This window comes from Neomonachus schauinslandi, chromosome 9 (genome assembly GCF_002201575.2).
Source record: "Neomonachus schauinslandi chromosome 9, ASM220157v2, whole genome shotgun sequence".
In the NCBI taxonomy this organism is placed as follows: Eukaryota; Metazoa; Chordata; class Mammalia; order Carnivora; family Phocidae; genus Neomonachus; species Neomonachus schauinslandi.
In genome coordinates this window covers 114,367,091-114,389,472 of record NC_058411.1, presented here as the reverse complement: position 1 = coordinate 114,389,472, position 22,382 = coordinate 114,367,091, and the positions used below count along the sequence as shown (strand labels likewise).

The 22,382-nt window shown below is 53.3% G+C and overlaps 1 protein-coding gene across 1 annotated transcript in view; it reads left to right on the top strand.

Moving 5' to 3' along the window:
- TMEM266 (transmembrane protein 266) overlaps positions 1-21,718 on the top strand; it is a 123,071-nt gene extending 101,353 nt beyond the window's left edge. The window contains exons 9-11 of the mRNA XM_021693959.1: positions 5,052-5,241; positions 19,177-19,239; positions 20,668-21,718. Coding sequence (XP_021549634.1) covers positions 5,052-5,241; positions 19,177-19,239; positions 20,668-21,263 — 849 coding nt within the window. The 3' untranslated portion in view covers positions 21,264-21,718. The remainder of the gene's footprint in view (positions 1-5,051; positions 5,242-19,176; positions 19,240-20,667) is intronic.
- The last annotated feature ends 664 nt before the right edge of the window (positions 21,719-22,382 follow it).

The following is a 22,382-nucleotide window of genomic DNA, read 5'->3' as shown; positions in this document are numbered from 1 at the left end:
TTTTGATGGCTGCATAATATTCCATTGTATATATATACCACTTCTTCTTTATCCATTCATCTGTCGATGGACATCTTGGCTCTTTTCACAGTTTGGCTATTGTGGACATTGCTGCTATAAACATCGGGGTGCACATACCCCTTTGGATCCCTACTTTTGTATCTTTGGGGTAAATACCCAGTAGTGCAATTGCTGGATCGTATGGTAGCTCTATTTTCAACTTTTTGAGGAACCTCCATACAGTTTTCCAGAGTGGCTGCACCAGCTTGCATTCCCACCAACAGTGTAGGAGGGTTCCCCTTTCTCCGCATCCCCGCCAACATCTGTCGTTTCCTGACTTGTTAATTTTAGCCATTCTGACTGGTGTGAGGTGGTATCTCATTGAGGTTTTGATTTGGGTTTCCCTGATGCCGAGCGATAATGAGCACTTTTTCATGTGTCTGTTGGCCATTTGGATGTCTTCTTTGGAAAAATGTCTGTTCATGTCTTCTGCCCATTTCTTGATTGGATTCTTTGTTCTTTGGGTGTTGAGTTTGATGAGTTCTTTATAGATTTTGGATACTAGCCCTTTATCTGATATGTCATTTGCAAATATCTTCTCCCATTCTGTCGGTTGTCTTTTGGTTTTGTTGACTGTTTCCTTTGCTTTGCAAAAGCTTTTTATCTTGATGAAGTCCCAATAGTTCATTTTTCTGGCTTTGCTTCTGATGCATCCTGTAGCCTTAGCTTTTCCCTACCCTGTCTGCAGGACAGAGGCTCCTTCCCACCCTAGAGCCCCAGCTCACCCACTGACTAATGAGGTCCTGATAGCTCAGGACCCCCGACAGCCCTTCAGTCAGCTGGGGAAGCATACGTGGCCCTGTTCAGTATGGGGGAAGCAGCAGCCAGGCTCTGAGGGTCCCAGGGTCCTGCCAGCCCCCTGGAGCCCCCTGGAGCTGAGCTATCTGCAGTTCCCCTATAAGAAATCCATCATTCCTTCTCAGGGCAAGGGCCGAGAGCATCCAGCCACCTACACCCTCTGAGGCTTGTGAACTTATATCCCTCTCCTTCACCCATTCCATTCATGCCCATGCCCACACTTTGACCTCCTAAATAGCTCCCTTACCTCCTGTCTCCACTGTCCCCAACCTCGTCCAAATTCTGGTCATCAGGCCCGGGTTGCAGAAGTAGCATCCTGGCTGCCACTCCCGCCTCCACCCTGGCCCATCTCTGTCCAATCCTCCGCTCTGCTGCCAGCACCATCCTCCTAGAGTGCTCGTCTGAATCACCGCAACACCTCCTCCAACACTCTGCTTTTCTGCTCAAAAGATTTCAGTGGTTTCTTGTCGCTTTTTTTTTAAAAGGCTGACATCCTTGTAACATCTTACCGGGGCTAACGGGCTCTGCCTGGTGTGGCCCCTGCTGATCTCCCCAGCCTCTCTCACCCCCCAGCCCCCTGTCTCGCAGACACACCATGGTCAGCCCTTGAGACCATCATGGGAGATTTGCTGCGATGCAGCAGGCACTGCCCCCCTCGCTTGGGGCCACTGAGGACTCACTTCCAAGCTGGGAGAGGCATTTCCGTTCTAAAACACGTAACGGTTTGAACATAGCCCTCACCATGCTTTACCTGAGTAAGTGAATGAATGCATGCCTGCCTAGGAGAATTCCCATACACTTGGGGTTCATATCTCTAGCCTAAAACTTGTCTTAATGTATGTGCCCATGTCTGCACATGTCGGCTTGGGCTGGGCAAGCCCCGGCCTCTGGCTGTCTGGCCTGAATTCCAGTGGGACACTCAGGGGTAGCTCTGGATCAATTACAAGTTATCAATAATGCATCTGTTCAGAGTGGCCTAGGAGGCCATTAGATGGGCCTACTGGCCCTGATGAGCAGCCTTGGAGAAAGTGGGCTACGTATGCCCATGGGAAGTTCAGATCAGCCTGGGCAAAAGGAGCTCAGGAGGTTGCCTCATAGGCCCTATGTGACCTCTGAGAACTTGCTGCCAGAGGGGTAGCTTGAACTCTCTCCCCATGCACAGAAGTCCACCCTATAGTAAGCCAGCCTCACTTTCTCAGCCTCTGCAAACGATAGACCCATTTAAGTACTGGGTTGTTGAGGTCCAGAGTCTGAGCCTAGACCGAGAGCAGAGTCATGGCTCAGTGTATGATCAGGCTTGGGACTCTGTGTGAGCAGGTGTAGGGCTCACAGTGTAACTACGGTTGGGGCTCAGTATGTGACCATGCTCAGAGCTTAGTGTGTGAGCAGGGTCAGGGCTTACACTTTGTCTCAGCTTTGGGCTAGGATTGGGGCTCAGCCTGAAACCACAGAATTGAGCAAAGCTGAATAGTTTCATTCATTCATTTATTCAACAATATTTATTGAGGGCCTTCTCTATACCAGGCAGCAAAACAGACAAGATCCCTGCTCTGACAGAGACTATTTTATTAAGGGGTGAAGGGTAGCAGTGGTGGGCTGGAGCTCTCGCTCCGGAGAGCCAATTAAGGACACCTCTTCCCAGTTCTCCATGACACTGTGTTGGTAGTTTGAAATTGGCCATGGTGGAGTATTTGCACCACAGAGGTTAGCATAAACTACTCATCGGGGCTTTTTTTTTTTTCTTTTAACCAGCATACTATCACTGCAGTGAGAGAGAGGGAAAACCAATAGGCAGTTCTTAAAATGGTGGAGTGACCACACATATTTATCTGATCTCCTTTCCCAAACTCCACTAAAATGATAATTTAAAAACCATGAACATATAAGAATTAAGGAAGTGTCTCTTTAAGGCCTGTCCATAACGTCAAAGAGGGTAGAGATTTCAGTGGATTTGAAGAAAATGAACAGCGGATGAGAAAGGGGTAACCGATCTACTGGAGTGGAGAATTTATAACTAAAGTGCTTGTGGAGGATAGTGAGGGAAATGGGCTAATTCTCCCCTCAGAACCCCTGAGAGTTTGGGAGAAAGCGGGTGAATGGGAAGCTGACCAAAGGGAGAGGGGTTGACTAAATGCCTGTACACACAATATTTGAGCCCCCTAGGTCCCCTCCCAATCCTGCACAGCCAGGAGACCACACCCGCCCCCACCCTGCAAGAATCAGAGAGGATTGTTCTCTGGAGAAACTGAACCAGAGGGCTCTGCAAGTGGGCCCTGGGTTAGGCAGGGCTGAAACCAAGGATTCATTGAAAATCCTTCCATGTAATGGTGGGACCCTCTACCCCATCCCCCTGCCCTGCTCCCACACAGAGGCAGCCAGAGGCTGATGAGCTCTCTGAAAAACTGAGTGGTTTTTCACTCAGAGACAAAGTCTGTGGACACTGACATTGGGAGGTTGCCCCGATGTCAGTCTGCTGCCTGGCGTCCCTAATGTTAGTGAATGCTTTAATTGTGCATTTCACTGACGCCAAAAGAAAAATAATAAAATATTAAAATAGATTCTAAAATATCAGAAGGTGATAAGTACAATGCAGAGAATTCAAACAGGCTGGTGTGACAAAATACCTGGGTGGCTGCCTTGGGTGGGGTGTCAGGTCTGAGATAGGCAGGGTCAGACCATGCACCTGCTTTGTAAGTCAAGGGTAAAGAGTTGGGTTTTCTCCCAACGGACCTCAGTTGTCACAAGGGGGGGGTGACATGATCTGATCTAGGTTTGTGAGAATCCCTGTGATTCCTGTTGGGGGACAGATTTAGTAAAAGGCTGTAGAAGTTGGAGTTGCCAAGGTGGTGGAGGTGGAGGGGGTAGACAGGCTTGGGATAGCACTTGGAGGTGGAGTTGGACTTGGGGACAGATTGGATGGTGGGGGAGGGAAAGCAAGGAAGCAAAGGAGGTGATTACATTTTTGGCTCCAGCTAAGATGAGATGGAACCACCTGAGGAGCAAGTTTTTAGATACAGTGAAGAGTCCTATTCTTACCAGGTCGTTTTTGTGATTCCTGTAAGCCAATTCCTGTTGCTGTCAAGTAGGAGTTGGAGATGTGAAGCTAACTTTACAGGGAGGGGTCAGGGCTGGACACTGAGCATCATGGGGAAGTAGGTAATCTAGGTAGGGATCCCAGGCACTGGGCCTCCCTGGGACCACACCCGCCCCCCCCTTCAGGCCTTTGGGGGTTTGCCGGCAGGTTGTGCACAGCGATGCAATGTGTGCTTGGGGCACTAGGTGGCAGTGAAAGCTCTCCTTACCTGAGCCCACAGCCAGGCCCTTCAAGGTCAGACCCAAACTTTGTCTTGGCCCAGATGGCCCAGAAAGGTCCGAGTGTAAACAGCTATTTCAGCCACGAACCCAAGAGGCATCTGGGAACCTCTTTAAAGAGCTTTTCCCAACAACAACAAAATTAACCAAAGTCAAAATGTGTGCAGCGTTTTACAAAGCCCTTATTTAGCACTCAAGTCCTCAAAGAGATCCAGGGGGCTGAGAACCCCTATGATACAGATAAGGGAACCGAGGCCACACGGCCAGAAAGCTACAGAGCGGGGGCTAGAGCCCAGTCCTTTCTGAACACCTCCTAGAAGAGGGGTGTGGGTGTTGCTGGAAGACAAATGGACGGTGGACAGACAGCCCAGCGAGCACATGATGCCAGGATGGGCTCCCAAGGCTGGTTAGGCTGGTCCTGGATGTTCCCGGGCATGCGGTCTTCCACTCAGCATCAGTATAAGACACCTGAATAAGGCTTTCACTTTGACAAGCACCACCTGGGTCGCACATTTAGGCAAGGAACTAGATAGAACAAGATTCAAACCCGGGTTTTTCGACCCCCCCCCCTTCAGTACCCTTCCCACATACCACAGCTGTGTTTCCTCTCACGGCCATCTTGTCTTCCCAATGCGGCCAGACTACAGTATTCCAGAAATGAGACACAGGAATACACCTTATTGCTTGGAAAAGGCTCCAGAAAAGTCCAAAGCTCTGGCGATAGGTGTCGTTGGAGATTTGTAAGGACCTCCCCACCCACACCCTGCGGACGCTCAGCGCACGCCTCCCGCCCCCACCCCGGGTCCCAGGGCTCAGGCTCGGCCCGGCACACCCCGCCCGCCCCCGCGCCCCGACCGCCCACGGCCCCTCTCCTCTTGCAGTTTGAGATCCGGCAGCTGCGGGCGCACCTGGCGCAGCAGGACCTGGACCTGGCTGCGGAGCGCGAGGCGGCGCTGCAGGCCCCTCACGTCCTCAGCCAGCCGCGCAGCCGCTACAAGGTGGTGGAGGCCGGCACGTGGGCCGAGGAGACGGCCACCGAGAGCGTCGTGGAGGAGCTGCAGCCCTCACCAGGTGAGCCCGCCCACCGCCCCCGCCGCTCCCGGCCTGCCCCCGCCCGGGCCTCTGCGTCCAGCTGCCCGCCTGCGGGCGCGTGTCCCGGCGGGCCTGGGGCGGACCGGGGCTCAGATCGGGGGACCCCCACGACGACCTTTGTGAGCCCGGGAGCAAGCGTTTAGCCAAGATCCATTGACCCAAACTGGAAATGAGCCTAGTGACTTGTACCCATTTCATGCCTGTGGGCCGCCGGCGTGCTTTGCGTGCGTTATCTCCCCGGTCCTCAGAGCAATAGGAAGTATGACTTTCCTATTTTGTGGATGAAATAAAAGTCGTACAAAGGCGCATCACTAATAAATGGCAGAGCTAGGCTTCAAGCCAGAGACCTGAGATTCTTACTGCCCTGCCTGTAAGGGCCCAGATAGTAAGTCCAGGCCTAGGGCCAGTACAGCCCAGAACCTAAGTCTTGGCGCTGGTAGCAAATTGATGGACAGGTGATGTTGGTGGAGATGGGAGCATGGGGCCTGATCCGGGGCAGAGTGCTGTATAGAAGGCCAGCGGTGTCACCTTGGACAGGGGACTTAACCCTCTGAGCCTTGGTTTTGCTAGCTAACAAATGGGAACAATGCAGAGCCTTTCTCACAGGGTTGTTGGGAGGCTCAGGGAAGTGGGTACAAGTGGCCTCCGGAGCTGCAGAACAGTCCCACAGATGTCAGGGGGTATTGTTTTGTCATGGGGTGAAAATACCCTCACCTATGTCAGGTTTGGGCCTTCGCAGGATTTCGGGAGGCTGTGTTCTAATGGGCTCAGGCCAGGGATCTACCTCAGCACAGGGGTGATCTGTGCCCACCTTAGGGCCCCAAGGGGTCCTGGGAGCTCCCAACACAGACCCCCCTCCCCGCCAGGTGCCTTTCCTGTTCATGTCTGAGTCCTCCCTGTCCTAACTTGCACCTGAAAATGTCATTGCTAAAATGATGGGTAAGGGGTTATTTCACTTTACCAAGAAATTCTTTTAAATATTGACCTCCCCTAATAATTCAGAGTAATTCATCTTCACGCTTTTTACCTAAAGGTAAGGGAATGAAAGTTTATCAAATCCCTCCAAGGGGAGTTTTTATAGTTGGACCTGGTTTAATCCTCACACCTCCTTTGTCTCCTATGGAGCCAGAAACTCAGACCCAAAGAGGTCAAGAGAATTTCACAGGGTCACACACTGGAAATGGTGGTGCTGGGCTTGGAACCCAGGCTGTGGGACCCTAAACCCCAGCTTGATCGAGGGCCCCTTCACCTTGCCGTGCCATGTTCCCTTTGCCAGGACAGCCAGGCAGGGCTGGGCGGTTGGGAGGTGGGAGGCCAGAGCCCCGGACTCTGCTACTCCCCAGCTCTATGACTTGAGGCTTAGTGTTCCCTTTTATAAAGGGAAACTCCAGCTCTGTCTGCCTCTTAGGAAATACGAGGAGCTGATGGAGTGAGAAAGCTCTGGAGTAAGGCACTGTGAACAGCTTTTGTGGAGTGGGGTGATTGTACTTATGATCTTCTGAGAGACCTACAGATCTCAACTGTAGAATTTGGGGGCTAGGAGAGACTTCTCTGAGTCCAACTGATGTGCTAATCCCATCTAAAACTCTTGCTGGCTTCAGCTTACCTTCCTTTAAAAGTAGGTGCTCCTCCCAGCCTCCCAGAGAAGCCCACACCAACCCAACTTCAAATGGCTCTGCCTATTAGAAAGTAATTCTTCAGGGGCGCCTGGGTGGCTCAGTCAGTTAAGCATCTGCCTTTGGCTCAGGGTCCTGGGATTGAGCCCCACAGCCGGCAGGCTCCCTGCTCAGCGGGGAGTTTGCTTCTCACTCTCCCTGTGTCCCTCCCCGCCATTCATGCACGCACTCTCACTCACTCTCTCATAAATAAAATCTTTAAAAAAAAATGTAATTCTTCAGACTGAGCTGAGGTCTGCCCTGGGGTACCTGCCTCTCCCACTTGGCTGCAGTTTTTATGCATTGGTGAAAGGCATCCTTTCATTTTTTTTATTGAGGTATATTTGACATACAATGTTATACTGAGGCGTCCTTTTGGAGATTGGCCTCTAAGTGTTTTCTCCTCCGGGGACTGTCACTGCGTTTCCACACCAGTCCTCAGGGGAGGAGCTCTCCAGATTCTTGCTGTATTGTCCCTCCTTGAACATTCCAATGTTTTGGTTCCTCTTGGAGTGACATCCAGAACAAAACGCAGTTCTTGGGGAGCTGCAAGACAAGGGTGGAGTGCTAAGAGGCCACCCCTGCTTTTTTATTCTGAATCTAAGACCCCTTAGATGTGGCTAGAAGGCTCCTGAGCCTTCTAGTGGCTGCCCGACCTGAGCTCACAGCTGACCCAGGCCCACTGTTCCCCACATGGGCCCCCGCAGCCCATCCCTAGGCAGTGGCTTTTTGCCCCCTGCCCTCCCTCCCCCAACCATGCAGCACTTTACATCTATCTGCGTTGGGCTGTAGCTTGGATTCCGCTCCAATTTAACACCTTGGCTGGTGGCTGCTAGGGCTGCCGCAGCAAGCCGGGGGCTTAAACGTCAGTTTACGGTCGCACAGCTCTGGAGGGTGGAAGTCTGAGATCAAGGTCTTGGCAGGGTTGGCTCCTCCTGAGGGCTGTGAGGGCCTCTCTACTAGCTTCTGGTGGTTTGCTCGTAATGCTTGGCATTCCTTGGCATCCTCTCCACCTGGCATTCTCCCTGTGTGTCTGTGTTCACATTTCCTTGTTTATAAAGACCCCAGGCATCCTGAGCTAGGGGCCCACCCCACTCCAGTATGACCTCACCTTAACCAGTGACTTCTACAACCTCACTGCCACATGAGATTCCATTCTGAGGTACTGGGGGTTAGGGCAACGGATACGTTTGGGGGACACACAATGACTCCCCCTCTAACAGGTGGCATATAGACCTTTGACGCTCTCGCTTCCTCAGCCTCACTCCTCCCACTCTTTTCACCTTCCCTCAGGCGGGTGAAACATCTAGTTCTGTGAGTGTTTTGTGCAGCTGTAGGTCTTGGAGCTTTTCCACATGCTGTGCATTGGCAGGCCAGGCCTGCCTGCCATACTTCTCTTCCTCCTTAAAACCCATCTCTGAGTGAGCTCCCAGCCACCACTCTCTCCTCTCTAGACCTGACCGGAACTGCCGCGAGGCCCCAGTCAGTCGTGCCGTGGGGCCGCTGGGCCGTGAGCGTTTACGTGTATGTCCCCACAAGGGCCACCCAAGCCTGGCCCTCAGCAGGCTCCCCCTAGAGCTTGTTGCGTGAAATGTCATCTGCAAGCCCGCAGCTGATCAAAGAACGAGACGAGGCTTGCGGATACCATGTGTTCTCGTGTAGGTCCCTGCAGCCCTCTGAGCTCAGGCCCATGTGGCAGCAGTCCACTCCAGAAACCCCTCTTGACTTTCAGCTCCCCAGGCTGGTGTTTGTGGAGTCCAAAATACAAGAATATAATAAAAGAATATTCTTTTTGGGAAAGCTCTCTGGAAGTCAGCAGCTTTTGCCCACTTGTCTTACTTCCCAAGGACGGGAGGGACAGTGTCCCTCCCAGGAGCTTCCTCCCTGATCAGGCAGAGGGAGCTGGAGGAGCTGCTGCTGGGCAGCTTCTTGCTCTGCCCGCGGAGGTGGGGGTGCTCCTTGTCGCTCGCAGTCCATCTGGAGGCTGCAACTCGCCTGGGGCTTGGGCCTGCTTGGTTCTGTTCTCTTTTCGTGTGTGCTCACCTGTAAACACCTGAGCTCAGATGAGCACTTCCAGAACAGCCCATGTTCTGTAGCACCTCTCTCATCAGGATCCTCAGCTCTCAAGATAACAGCGTGGCCATTATTACTGCCCCTCAGCCAGTGACCTCCAGACCCTCGACACCTGATGCCCCATTTGGGCCCACAGGGAGTCAAGATCTGGGTTTGTTCTAGGAGTTCCTGCCTCTCCACTCCCTCCCTCTGCTGTCCCCATAGTGAGCAACTTCCAGGAGGGAAAGCAGGGAGGTAGAGTAAGAAGGGAGAAAGCTGGGTCACACTTGACGCCCACTCAGGGTGAATTTGACCAGCTGTGCGTCACCAGCCAGCATGTCCTGGGGTCTGTGCTGACCCTCCTGGAGACTGGGTGCTGGGCGGGGGGGGTGTCTGAACAAGGCACTCAGGCCTCCCAGAGAGATGCCAAACATGCCCCTCTGGGAGCAGCTGCAAACGCTCCTCCCTTCTAGTCCTGGACCCCCACCCTGCCCTCCGTTATCTCTCCTGTGACACCCCCACCGCCCCCCTCTCTAGATGCACAGCTGCCCTACTCCTGCCCCGGTCCGTGCCGCCTGCCCAGTACATTCCCCCATGCGCCTCTTGTGCCCCCTCACAAGCAGCCTGCAGAGCGATCGACAGCAAAGCCAACACCTCTGAGGCGGAGGGCAGACGCAGGAGCCCAGCAAGCGGCGTGCGTGATTCACAGCCTCCAGGGGGCCAGGGAGACAGGGCGTCCCCCAGCTGATTCCTCTCTGACCAGGAGCTGTGTCCAGGGAGGGATTTCCATGACATTAGAAATTACGGCCGGACAAGCTAGGGGTGCTCTGGGCCACTCTGGAGATGGAGAAAGGGCAGCATCTGTTGCTCATGATGAGCTTCAGGCCAGTGAGGCTCTGAGGCCCACCGTGTCACGACAGTGCACAGACGGTCAGGGGATTAACCCTCAGAAGTGAGCTGGAAGCCACAGGAGCCCCGGGAGGGGGCCGTGCTCTCTGCGGGAGGGCAGCCCCGAAGGGCGGGAGGCCTGAGGGGTCCCCGCGGTTCAGCAGTTGCTCGCAGGTCAGAGCCAGACTAACGCCGACCAGCTTCTGTTTAGACTTGCTCTGGCACAAATCATTTTTAAAACCCAGGCTGCAAAGTTCCAGGCTTTGGGGCCTACCAAGTTCACGGTGCCCCTGTGTAGTCATTAATACTTCCCTCCCAAATTTATTAGTCTTGAACCTCGCCCATAATTCATGAATTACAGCCACCGGGGGGAGCGCCACAGCGTCCACCATATATCACGGCCAACGGTGGCGGCCGTCCGCGCTGCACTGGAGCTCACAGAAACCCCCCAGACGTGCCCAGCGGCCGGTCTGGGCTTTCCCTCTGCCCAGCAGAGCTGGCCCTGGCGTGGGCCCTCAGGAGAGGAGAGGCCCGTGTGCCGCCGAGACCAGTTGGGGTTTCTGCCACCGCTGGCCTCCTCAGGTTCCTCGAAAAGTTAAAAATAGAACTTCCATAGAATTCCACTTTGGGGTATTTATCCAAAGTAAACAAAAACACTAACTTGAGAAGAGGCGCCCCCACGTTCATTCCAGCATTGTTCATAACAGCCAATATGGGGCAACCGCATGAGTGTCCAGTGGTGGACGGATGAGGAAGATGGGGTATGTATACACAGTGGAATATCACTGGGGGGCACTGAGGAGCCGGAGAAGCTGCAGAGCTGTAGGGCTAGACCTGGGAGGTCCTCACACAAGTAGTGAGGCAGCTGATGGGGCAGAGGGGGGTATGGTGATATGAGGAAGGGACACCAGTGGAAGACTCCGGGCTGGGTTTGAATCTCAGCTTGGCCTTGAATAAGTGACTTAACTCTCTGAGCAGGACTGGCTCCATGGTTGGGTGACCCCGCTGTTCACATAGGGCCTTGAACTTGGCTCACTGCCCTGCTGTCACCCTCTTGAAATTCTTAATGCCTTTTTTTTTTAACTGATGTGTAACTGACATATAGCATATTACTTTCAGGTATGCTATGTGATGATCCGATATTTATATATATATTGCAAAATGATCATAATAAATCTAGTTAACGTCTGTCACCATACATAGTTACAAAATGTTTTTCTTGAGAACTTCCAAGATTTACTCACTTGGCAACTTTCAAAAATGCAATACATTATCATTAACTGTAGTCACCATGCAATACATCATATCTCCACAACTTACTTATTTTATAACAAAATTTGTACTTTTTGACTCCCTTCACCCATTTTGCCCAACCCCCACCTCTAGCAACTACCAATGAGTTCTCTGTGTCTGTGAGCTCCGAGTTTCTTGTTTTTGTTTTGTTTTTAGATTCCACATAGGTGAGCTCCTATAGTATTTGTCTTTCTCTGCCTGACTTATTTCACGTAGCATAATGCCCTCCAGGGCCATCCATGTTGCAAACGGCAAGATTGCTTTCTTTTTTTATGACTGAATAATATTCCATTGTGCGTGCGTGCACACTTGTGTGTACACGTATACCCCATCTTCCTCATCCGTCCACCACTGGACACTCATGCAGTTGCCCTGTATTGGCAGTTATGAACAATGCTGGAATGAATGTGGGGGCGCCTCTTCTCAAGTTAGTGTTTTTTGTTTACTTTGGATAAATACCCCAAGGTGGAATTCTATGGAAGTTCTGTTTTTAATTTTTTGAGGAACCACCATACTGTTTTCCATAGTGGTTGCAACAATTTGCATCCTACCAACAGTGCACGAGTGTTCCTTTTCTCCACATCCTCTCCAGCACTTGTTGTTTCTTATGTTTTCAATTTTAGCCATTCTGACAGGTGTGAGGTGATCTCTCATTGTGGTTTTGATTTGCATTTCCCTGATGATGAGTGATGCTGAGCATCTTTTCATGTGTCTGTTGGCCATCTGGATGTCTTCTCTGGAAAAAATGTCTATTCAGATCCTCTGCCCATTTTCTAATTGGTTTGGTTCTTTTTGCTGTTGAGGTGTATGAGTTCTTTATACAATGTGGATATTAGCCCCTTATTATAATATGATTTGCAAATATCTTCTCATATTCAGTAGGTTGCCTTTTCAGTTTGTTGATGATTTCCTTTACTGTGCAGAAGCTTTTTAGTTTGATGTAGTCCCACTTGTTTATTTTTACTTTTATTGCCTTTGCTTTTGCTGTCAAATCCAAAAAAATCACTGCCGAGAATGATGTCAAGGAGCTGACTGCCTATGTTTTCTTTCAGGAGTTTTATGGTTTCAAGTCTCACATTTAGGCCTTTAATCTGCTTTGAGTTAATTTTTGTGTATGATGTAACATAGTGGTCCAGTTTTGTTCTTTTGCATGTAGCTGTCCAGTTTTCCCAGCACCATTATTGAAGAGACTGCTCTTTCCCATGTATGCATGGGTTTATTTCTGGACCTTCATGCTTTTTGAACAAGGGGCCCCACAATTATGCTGCTGGTCCTGTCTCTGAGCCCCAGTTTTTCCAAAATAAGAACAGCAGCAGAAGCCTATCTTCCCTGAGAAAGATTGGGCTTTCGGTCATAGGCACAGCTCTCATGCATGGCACACAGCAGGTGCGCTCCTTCTGGGAGGGCTGCCAAGTCATGGAGCAGCAAGTTGGAGTCAGGGAGGAGGAGCCCCGAACCAAGAACCAGGGCTTCCCTCTGGGCGCTGGGGCCTGTGTCTGCACGGGATGCGGGGTCCTGGCACCCCCAACCCACAGCACGGCTCCTCCCACCCCCTTCAGGAGCCCCAGCTGACTCACACACTGTCTCTCAACCTCTGCCTCACCAGGCAGGTGGGGCTCCACCCAATGGGCAGACACACATGAGGAGCGTTGCCATGACCAGCACCCCAAGGGCTTTGGACGGATTAGTCAGGATGCATTTGCAGAGCGCTATCCCCCTCCCCATCCCCGGGAAAGAAGGCGCCAGGCAGCCAAGAGCAGCTGCCGCAGAAGACTCAAGACTTCGGGGTTGGAAGGGAACTCCGGGGTCGGGGATTCGGAGAGGTGCGGAACAGCCCTGGGCTAGATTTGACATTCATTGTCTCAGTAAGTGTACAGCTCACCAGCGTTTTACCTCGGAGGAAGCTGAGGCTCAGAGGGCCTGGGGATTTGCCTGGGACCACAAGGCGGCAGGTTTGTCCTGAGCTCAGCCCTCAGTGTGGGGTGGTTCCTCCGTGGTCCCAGGGCACCTTGGGGCTGAGTCAAGACAAACCCTTTGGCGGGGGATTGTTCTTAGGTGGAAAGTGGGCAGACCCCTGTGGAGGCTCCGTGGTGGCCTGTTCCTGGCCGCAAGCCTCTGTGCCTGCCTCCTTTCCTTTCCCCCAAGCCCCCAAGCCCCCAAGCCCCCAGCAGCCACCAGCATCCAGGCAGGTGCTAGTGACCGGGAGCAAGGCTGTGTGCCGAAGGATGACAGTGCCTCGCAGAGGGTGAGGCGGAAGGTGCTAGGAGGCCCTGCAGGCCTCGGACCCAGACACAGTCATCTGTCCGGTCAGCACTCTTCAGTGGAGGCTGGCATAGGCCAAGCCCCGTGCTTAGTGCGAGGGAGATGCTGAGTAAAATGTGGCCCCTGCCCTCAGAGGCTCTCGGCCCCCGTGTGGGTGGGGACACAACCCCAGCCCAAGTGGTCCGTTCTGGAGAACTTGAGGTCCTGCTGAAGCAGAGAACAGGGAGGACCAGCGTCAACATTGCTGGAGGAGTCCAAGCAGGCCTCGCTTTCAGATTTGTCTTTTTTTTTTTTTTTTTAGATTTTATTTATTTATTTGTCAGAGAGAGAGAGAACAAGCAGGGGAGTGGCAGGCAGAGGGAGGGAGTGGGAGAGGGAGAAGCAGGCTCCCGCCGAGCAGGGAGCCCGATGCGGGCTCGATCCCGGGACTCCAGGATCATGACCCGAGCGGAAGGCAGTCGCTTAACCAACTGAGCCACCCAGGCGCCCAAGACTTTATCTATTTATTTGAGAGAGAGAGAATGAGAGAGAGCACATGAGAGGGGGGAGGGTCAGAGGGAGAAGCAGACTCCCTGCTGAGGGGGGAGCCCGATGCGGGGCTCGATCCCGGGACTCCAGGATCATGACCTGAGCCGAAGGCAGTCGCTTAACCAACTGAGCCACCCAGGCGCCCAAGACTTTATTTATTTGAGAGACAGAGAATGAGAGAGAGAGCACGCATGAGAAGGGGTAGGGTCAGAGGGAGAAGCAGACTCCCTGCTGAGGGGGGAGCCCGATGCGGGGCTCGATCCCGGGACTCCAGGATCATGACCTGAGCCGAAGGCAGTTGCTTAACCAACTGAGCCACCCAGGCACCCCTCAGATTTGTGTCTTAAAGCTCATTCTGAGGCCCCTGTGTGGGTCCAGGTTTGGAGTAGAGGGAACAAATGCAGACTGGACAAACCTCTGGAGGCCACCTGGGTGGGACCTAGGTTCAGTGTCACACATATCCATGGAGCTAGAATCCTGTTCATTAAACCCATAGATGTGACAAGAGTCCAAAGGGGAAAGCATGAGGTCTGACCTATGGCTGGACCACCAGACCATAGCAGAGGTATCAGGGGGTCCCTCGACTAGTCACAGACTTGGTAGGAGTTGGGTTGTTGGTAAGGAAAGAGAAAGCACAGCGAAGTGACCAGGGTCCCAGCCTGGGTGGGCAAGGAAACCATTCACCAAGATGGAGGTGGAGGGAGAAACTGAGTTCTGTTGTGGACATGTTGCGTCAGTGGTGGCTGGAGGTCCTGCAGAAGACGTCCAGTTGACCAGGTCAGCCAGAAGCTCAGGAGAGACATTGGGCTACAGTTCTCCTAGCCTAGGTGGTTTCTTCAATGGTGTAGATGAGCATGTGGCATTCTCCATCAACACTGAGATAGGAGGAAGAGCTAATCCCTGACACTGAGCCAAGATTAAGAGTGCTCCTCAGCACACTGCCCTCTCTGCTGAAACCAGCAAGCTTACATTAGCCTGGGATGAGGAACACAGAGTCCTCCGTGGGGGTGACACAGCCAAGTGTGCTCAGGGCTTGGCCTGCCCCGCCACTGCATGGAAGCCCTGGGCGGCTCGAGAGTCAGCAGAGTAGGGCGGTTGCTGTCCCCACCGGGAGGGTGCTGGGCTGCATGAGTGGAGTGATCCCAGGTCTTGGGAAGGACCAGTCTACTGAGTCATCCCTGCCTCGCAGGGCAATGGTGAGGATTAAAGAAGCATGGTGTGTACCAAACCCAAGGTGTGGTGCTTCAAAGGCGCAGTGAATGCCGGCTCCCTCCCTTACCCTCCCCCCCCACCATTTTGGTCACTTCTGTAGCCCATAGGGAGGCCTTCAGAGTGGGAAGGCTGGAAAACTCGGAACGGGTGGGAAACGGACAGTGGTTTCCCAGAAGAGACTTCTCAGGAGGGCTTTTTAAGTGTCAGAAGGTCTGTCACATAGACGGTGAAGAGCAATGGGCTTAGCCGTGGTACCTGTGAAGACAGGACCACGGTCTGCAAGGCTTGATTAAACGGAGATGGGCTGTTTGACCAAGGCATGACATCCTGGGGAGGCCCTGACTGTGCTCCTTGGAGGCAGGGAGTCCTGGCCTCAGTACCCGGCACGGGGTGGGGCACATTGTGATCCTGCTGAGCACAGGTGAACAAGAGCTGCCCACAGCTGGTTATCCGAGCTGCTCAACAGAGAGGTGGGCACCCCCTTCCCCAGGTATGCCGGCCAAGGTGGAGAGCCCCTGTCAGCAGCGAGGTGACTCCTGCCCAGGCATGCGGCGATGGCCCTGATGCCTCTGGCCCCCTCCCGTGCTGCTCTCTCCCCTCTTGGAGCTTCCAGAGCTGGTGGATGTGCCGGGGGCGTCCGGCGCAGCCGCTCACGATCCACAAGAGCCTGCCCAGCCCCTGGTGGTACGGATGAAGAAACTGAGGCCCAGGAAGGGGAGGTGACCTGCTCAAGTTCTCATGGCTGCGGCACGCACAGGACGGGAACTAGGATCTGGGTTTTTTTGTTTTTGTTTTTTTTAATAAGACTTGCGGTTTCCCTTTTTATAATTTTTTTTATTGAAGCTCAGTTGACACAATGTTACATTAGTTTCAGGTGTACAACAGTGATTTTACAAGTTTGTATGTTACGCTGTGCTCACAAGTGTGGCTACCATCTGTCATATACCACACTGTTACAGTCATCGACTGGATTCCCCAGGCCGTGCCCTTTATTCCTGTGACTTACTCATTCCATAACCAGAAGCCCGCAGCTCCCACTCCCCTTCGCCCATTCTGCCCATCCTCCACCTCCTCCCATCTCTGTATGTATGGGTCTGTTTCTGCTTTTTGTTTGTTTATTCCTCTGTTTTCTAGATTCCACGTGTAAGTGAAGTGATATGGCATTTGTCTTTCTCTGATTTAGCCTAATACCCTCTAGGTCCATCCATGTTGCCTCAAATGGCATGATCTCATCCTTTTTTATGCCCAATATTCCAGTGTGTGTGTGTGTACACCACATCTTTATCCATTCATCTATCGACGGACACTCAGGTTGCTTCATATCTTGGCTGTTGTAAATGATACTGCACTAAACATAGGGGTGCATGTATCTCTCCAATTACCGTTTTCATTTTCTCTGGGTAAATACCCAGTGGTGGAATTGTAAGGTAGCTCTATTTTTAACTTCCTGAGGAACCTCCATACTGTTTTCCAGAGTGGCTGCACCAGTTTGCATTCCCACCAACAGTGCACGAGTGTTCCTTTTTCTCCACATTCTTGCCAACACCTGTTGTTTCTTGTTTTGTTGATTTGAGTCAATCTGACAGGTGTAAGGTGATATCTCATTGTGGTTTTGATTTGCATTTCCCCTGATGAGGAGTGACGTGGAGCATCTTTTCATGTGTCTCTTGGCCATCTGGATGTCTTCTTTGTAAAAACGTCTATTCAAGTCCACTGCCCGTGTTTTAATGGTGTTTTGCTGTTGAGGGGTATGAGTTTTTTATGTATTTTGGATATAGCCCCTTATCAAAAATAATTTGCAAATATCTTCTTCCATTCAGTAGGTTACCTTTTCATTTTGTTGATGGTTTCCTTTGCTGTGCAGACACTTTTTAGTTTGGTCTAGTCCCAGTAATTTATTTTTTCCTTTGTTTTCCTTACCTTAGGAGACATTTCGAGAAAAACATTGCTACACCTGATGTCAGAGAGATTACTGCCTGTGCTCTCTTCTGGGAGTTTATGGTTTCAGGTCTCATATTTAGGTCTTTCATCCATTTTGAGTTTATTTTTTAGTATAAGAAGGTAGTCCAGTTTCATTTGTTTGCATGTAGCCGTCCAGTTTTCTAGGGTCTGGTTTTTCTTCTTCACCCCAGGCCACCTTCTGTGAGTAACTCCCTTGGGATGAATTCTCACGAGTCTGCGGATACTTTAGCTGAGTTCACAGTTCTGCCCATGTCACAAGGCCTCTGCAGCCAAGGCCGAAGGCTCATCCTGAGGGAAGTGACCAGAACCTCCTGTCTGGCCCAAGAGGCCTGGTGCCACTGCCTACTCTCACTGCTGGCCAGGAGCAGCCTCCCCAGCCTCCGCCTGACCCCCAGGGTGATCTGCAGGGCCACAGAGCATTTACAACGTCAATAACGAAGAGCCATGGAGAGTTGTGTTGTTGTGTGATTCTGAGGGAGCTTTGCTGGCTGATCCTGGATCAGGGCCTAGAGCCAGCCTCAGGCCCCTCCCTCAATTCAGGCATTAATGCAAAACACACCTCTCACCCCAGGCATTTAAAGATCAAAAGAGGCCAAAAAAGCTTTTGGGAGCCAGGTCTGTATGTGCCGCCTCGAAGCCTCCCAATGTCCAGCCGATTGGCTTCCTCAGTGGTTTCAGGTGTGCCCGGGAAGGCGGCCACAGAAAGCGTCTGGTCCGTTCATCCGTAGACCACCGCTCCTGGGAGAAGCGTCCAGGCGTGTGGACTCCCTCAGACTTCCGTAGGAGAGGAAGGACTAGACTCCCGTGTGTTGAAGGCCTTCTGTGTGCCTGTACCCACTCGAGAAATCTGACATTTGTTAGCTCCTTTAATCTCCTTAACAGATAAGGGAACAGAGGCTTAGAGAGAACCTAAACGAAAGGTCCTTAGCTAAAATGTGGTGGGGTTGAGGTTTGAAATCAGGTCTGATTCCTAAGAGGGACCCTAGGACCCAGGGGAGACCACAGTTGCTAAAGAGCAACCCCTGAGCTCATTCTGACAAGTTGAGTCAACTGAGTCATCTTGTCATTCTCCAAACCCTGCGAAGTCCCTCCTAATTATCACTTGACCCTGATCCCTCCCTTCCGTCCCAACAGGCATCACCACCCATCCCCACCTCAGAACCTGTCAGCCTCACCTGGGCCTCGTTTCTGGTCTTCCTGCCTAAAGTCTGGCACCTTCTGAACTACGCTCCCCACAACCTTGGGAGTGAGTCACAGCTGACCATGTTCAAACTTCCCTGTGGTTCTTCAGTGCCCTTGGAACAAGGCCAAGCTCCTTGGGGTCTCTAGTCATCTGCTTTTCCTCCCATTCTCAGGCCACTCTGAATTTCTCACCTCTCCTCTCTCCCATTCCTTCTTTATTCCTGTCAAGACAATGAACCAATATTTCCTTGAGACCCTTGTTCCCATGTCATCTCCTTGGACAGCTTTACACCTCGTCATGCATTATGCATGCAATAACTATTTACCGAGCGCTCACTGCATGCTAGGAACGTCATAGGTTGGGGGGAAGAGCAGCCCCCGGCCCATCCCCGTACTGCGTGGAAGACTGGGTCCTCTGATAGGTGAGCCAGCGGGCTGTCACCAACGATCAGCCTCTGCAGCTGGCTGGGTGGGGCCGCTAGCAAGGCTTTGAGACTTTTGTACTGAGGACAGTGGGCACCCTGAGAACCTCAGGTAGACTCAGAGACTTGGGCCATCCTGGCAGGGAAAGCCCTGAGGAACTGTTTCCATCTCACAGTTGGGGGAGACAGGACAGAGAAGAAAAAGGCTCTGCCCACGTCCTGTGTCAAGCCAGATGCTTCATGAGGACCTAGGTCCCTGACGCCCAGTCCAGCCCAGGCTTGGGGCGGATCCCCACTGAGGATTGAGAAGCAGCAGAGAGCTCCTGGGAGACATGAGCCTCTTCTCGTGGTGATGGGGAGGGGCGGGAGTACAGAGGGAGGGACACGAACTGGCCACAGCCTGCTCTTGGACTCTCTGCACGCCGCCACACTCCCCTTCTCTGTCCTCTTCTGCCAAGGTGCCGCCGTGAGAGACGACATGAACAGCTACGTCAGCCAGTACTACAACGGGCCCAGCAGTGGTGAGTGTGTGTCCGGGGCCGCTCTGCACACGCCAGAACCTCTGCACATGCCGCCCCTTGCAGCCCCTAACATTGAGGATGGGGACAGTTCGGCCTGGCGTGCCCATCCCCTGGTGCCTGTGACCATCACTGCAGGCAGAGTTCAAGGTTCAAATACCTGCAGCTTTAGCTCCCAGCAGAGTCCAGCGCCGGGGCTATGGGTGTGGAGGTTGGAGTACTCCGTGATCACTAATGAGGGCAGCATGGGGGACCCTCATATGGAGAGGGGGCTGGAATCAGAAATCTAGGAGACCTCAGCGCCTCTCAACCCGAGACCCTCACGGAGTGATCACGATGGGGGTGAGGTAACAGCAGAGCTGGGCTTGAGAAGCAACAGGTGTGGCACATGTCCTTGTTCGATTTGTTTCATTCTTTTCTTGAAAGAAGTTTCAGGGAGCCTAGTGGTTTTCATTTGTGGGAAAGGTTGAGTTTTAAAAGAATACCCCGTTTTCCTTAGCCAATGTCTTGAATCTCAGTAGTTTGTATTTGACACTCCTTGAATCCTCGTATACTCCCTTGTGAGGCTAGAATGTTACATTGTGTGACATGTGTCATGCAGTGGATTGTTTTCTACAATGTCACCCCCTAAAGATCTCTTCTCTCTTTCTCTCCCTCTTTCAAAGCTTCATCCAGTCTGCTGATTTCAGAGACCACCATCTCTAGCTCAGACCTCTCCCCCAGTGCACTCTCCCCACAACTTGGGGAGAGACCTTGCCCCCACCACACCCACTGTAATGCAGCCCCTTGGTACTTCTTCCTTAAAGACCTCTGGAGTGTTCTCTGTGCTCACCCTGCAATGCATCCTACAGGGATGACGCAATCTTCTGAAGACACAGCTCTGATCATGTCACTCTCGTGTTGGCCCCATTTAAAACTGAATGACTCCACCTGACCATGAAGCCCAGATTCCTAGTCCTGGCACCTCCTGCTTTCTGAGTTAGGATGAGCTAGGTTATGCTGCCGTGGCAAATAACCCCAACATCTCCGTGGTTTAAATCAACACAGGTCCATGGCAGATCAGCCAGGGACGCTGCTCCCGGGTTGTCAGCTTTCCTCCAGCACCTAGGGGGCAGAACAGCTACCGTCTATTCTAGAACACTGCTGACCGCCGGGCAGAGCACAGCTGTTCAGAGAGGCCACAGATCAGTCCTCACAGATGATTGGCCAGTGCGTGTCGCGTGTCCGGTGAAGTCCGCCAGAGGAGGGCGGGGCGGAATCCTCGCGGGGCCGGGCCGTGAACTCTGGGAAGTTGGACCACAGACCCAGGCGTCCCCCAGCAGAGCCCGTGCACACTCGCTAGCTGCCATTTGGGTCAGAGGCGCCCGCATCAGGGCCCACAGAGGTGTAGCAGAGGGTGAGGTGTGACGGGCATCCCCTCCTTTCTTGCAGACAGTGGTGCCCCAGAGCCAGCCGTGTGCGTAGTCACCACAGCCGCCGTTGACATCCACCGGCCCGATCTCTCCTCGGACCTCTGCTTGGTCGACGTGGCTCTAAAGCCCAGCAGCAGTGGCACGTGTGCCAGTGCCACGTCCGAGAGCGCCTCCTGCTCGACTCGCAGCTCTGTCACCCGGGCCCAGAGTGACAGCAGCCAGACGCTGGGCTCCTCCACAGACTGCAGCACCGGCCGCAAGGAGCCGTCCTCAGAGCCCGGCCCCTCTCCTCGGCCACTGCCGCCACCACCCCAGCAGCAGATGGCAGAGGCCGCGGTCCAGGACCTGCTGTCCTCCCTGTCGGAGGACCCCTGCCCGTCCCAGGGGGCCTTGGACCCAGCCCCTCTCACCTGGCCCAGCCCCGCGGGCTCGGCCCAAAGCAGCCCTGAGCTGGAGCCCAGGGTAAGTCTTTTCAACCAGAAGAATCAGGAGGGCTTCACAGTCTTTCAGATCAAGCCTGTCATCCACTTCCAGCCTGCCGCACCCATGCTGGAGGAGAAGTTCAGATCTTTGGAATCCAAAGAGCAGAAGTTGCACAGGGTCCCTGAAGCCTAGAGCCTCCAGCTGGGCTGGGTGGGAGGAGGGCCAAGAGCTATCTGGATGCTCTCCGAGGGCCCCGGAGGCCACGGGGGGCCACACGCAGGGCCTCCCCCAGGGTGCTGCTGCCTGCCTCCAGGGAGGTGTCACCGAGCCAGGAGGCCACATGCCTCAGACCTCAGAGCCCAGAGCTGGCGTCTCCTCGGGCCCTGCTCAGGGGAGGGTGGTGCTCATGGCTGGGGTCTTTTTAAACCATTTTTACAAAAACCAGCCTGTGGCCCAGCTTCAGCAGGGTAGAGCGCAGGGACCAGCCCAGCCTCTTCGTGGCCTTCGTCCCTGGCGCCCACCCTGGAGCCCTGGGAAGAGCACTGTGAGCAGGGGCTATCTAGCCCCACCCCCAGCCGTCTCGTCTTTTCCCGGAATCCGGGGTGGAGCCGACACAGTCACACAGAGACCACCATCTGAGACCGCCATCTGAGCCTATTTCGTTCGTCCTCATTCTCTCCTTCGGCATGAGCATCTCTGAGTCTTTTCCAGACAGATCTAGTTTTCACCTTCACAGGACATAATGGGATGAATCTGGAGGTGGGTGGGAGGGCCATGGTGGGGTGCGGGGACAGCCGTTTTACAACTTGGCTTTAATAATAAAAACCAACTGCACGGAGACTTCTGGTTGGCGGAGGTTTTCCTTTGCAATTGCTAGCCCCTGGGGGAAGAGGGTTTGGGTTGGCCCGGCCTGGTGAAAAGCCACCCAGGGAGGCCCCAGGGAGCCCTGGACCCCAGGCGAGAAGCTCTGGCACTGCCTGGTGAGGCGGCTGCCCTGGTGTCTTCCCTGCCCCCCTTCATCTTCCCACCGAAACAGAGCTCAGAATTCTGCCTTCCCTGTCGACAACTCCCACACTCAGCTCCCTGACGCAGGCAGGACTCCATTCCTTGAGGTCTTCGAACTCCGCAGGTCCAAAGCTGAGTGCTGTATCTTGCCCAAAGGCTGCTCTTCCTCCCAGGTTCCCAGCCGGGGCACCAGCATCCACCCAGCTATGAAGATGCATGGCGTTGGCGCCCTTGACTCCCCCTCCTCCCTCACAAGCAGTCATGAGCCCTGGCCATTCTGCCCTCCAGAGCATCGGCCTTAGACCC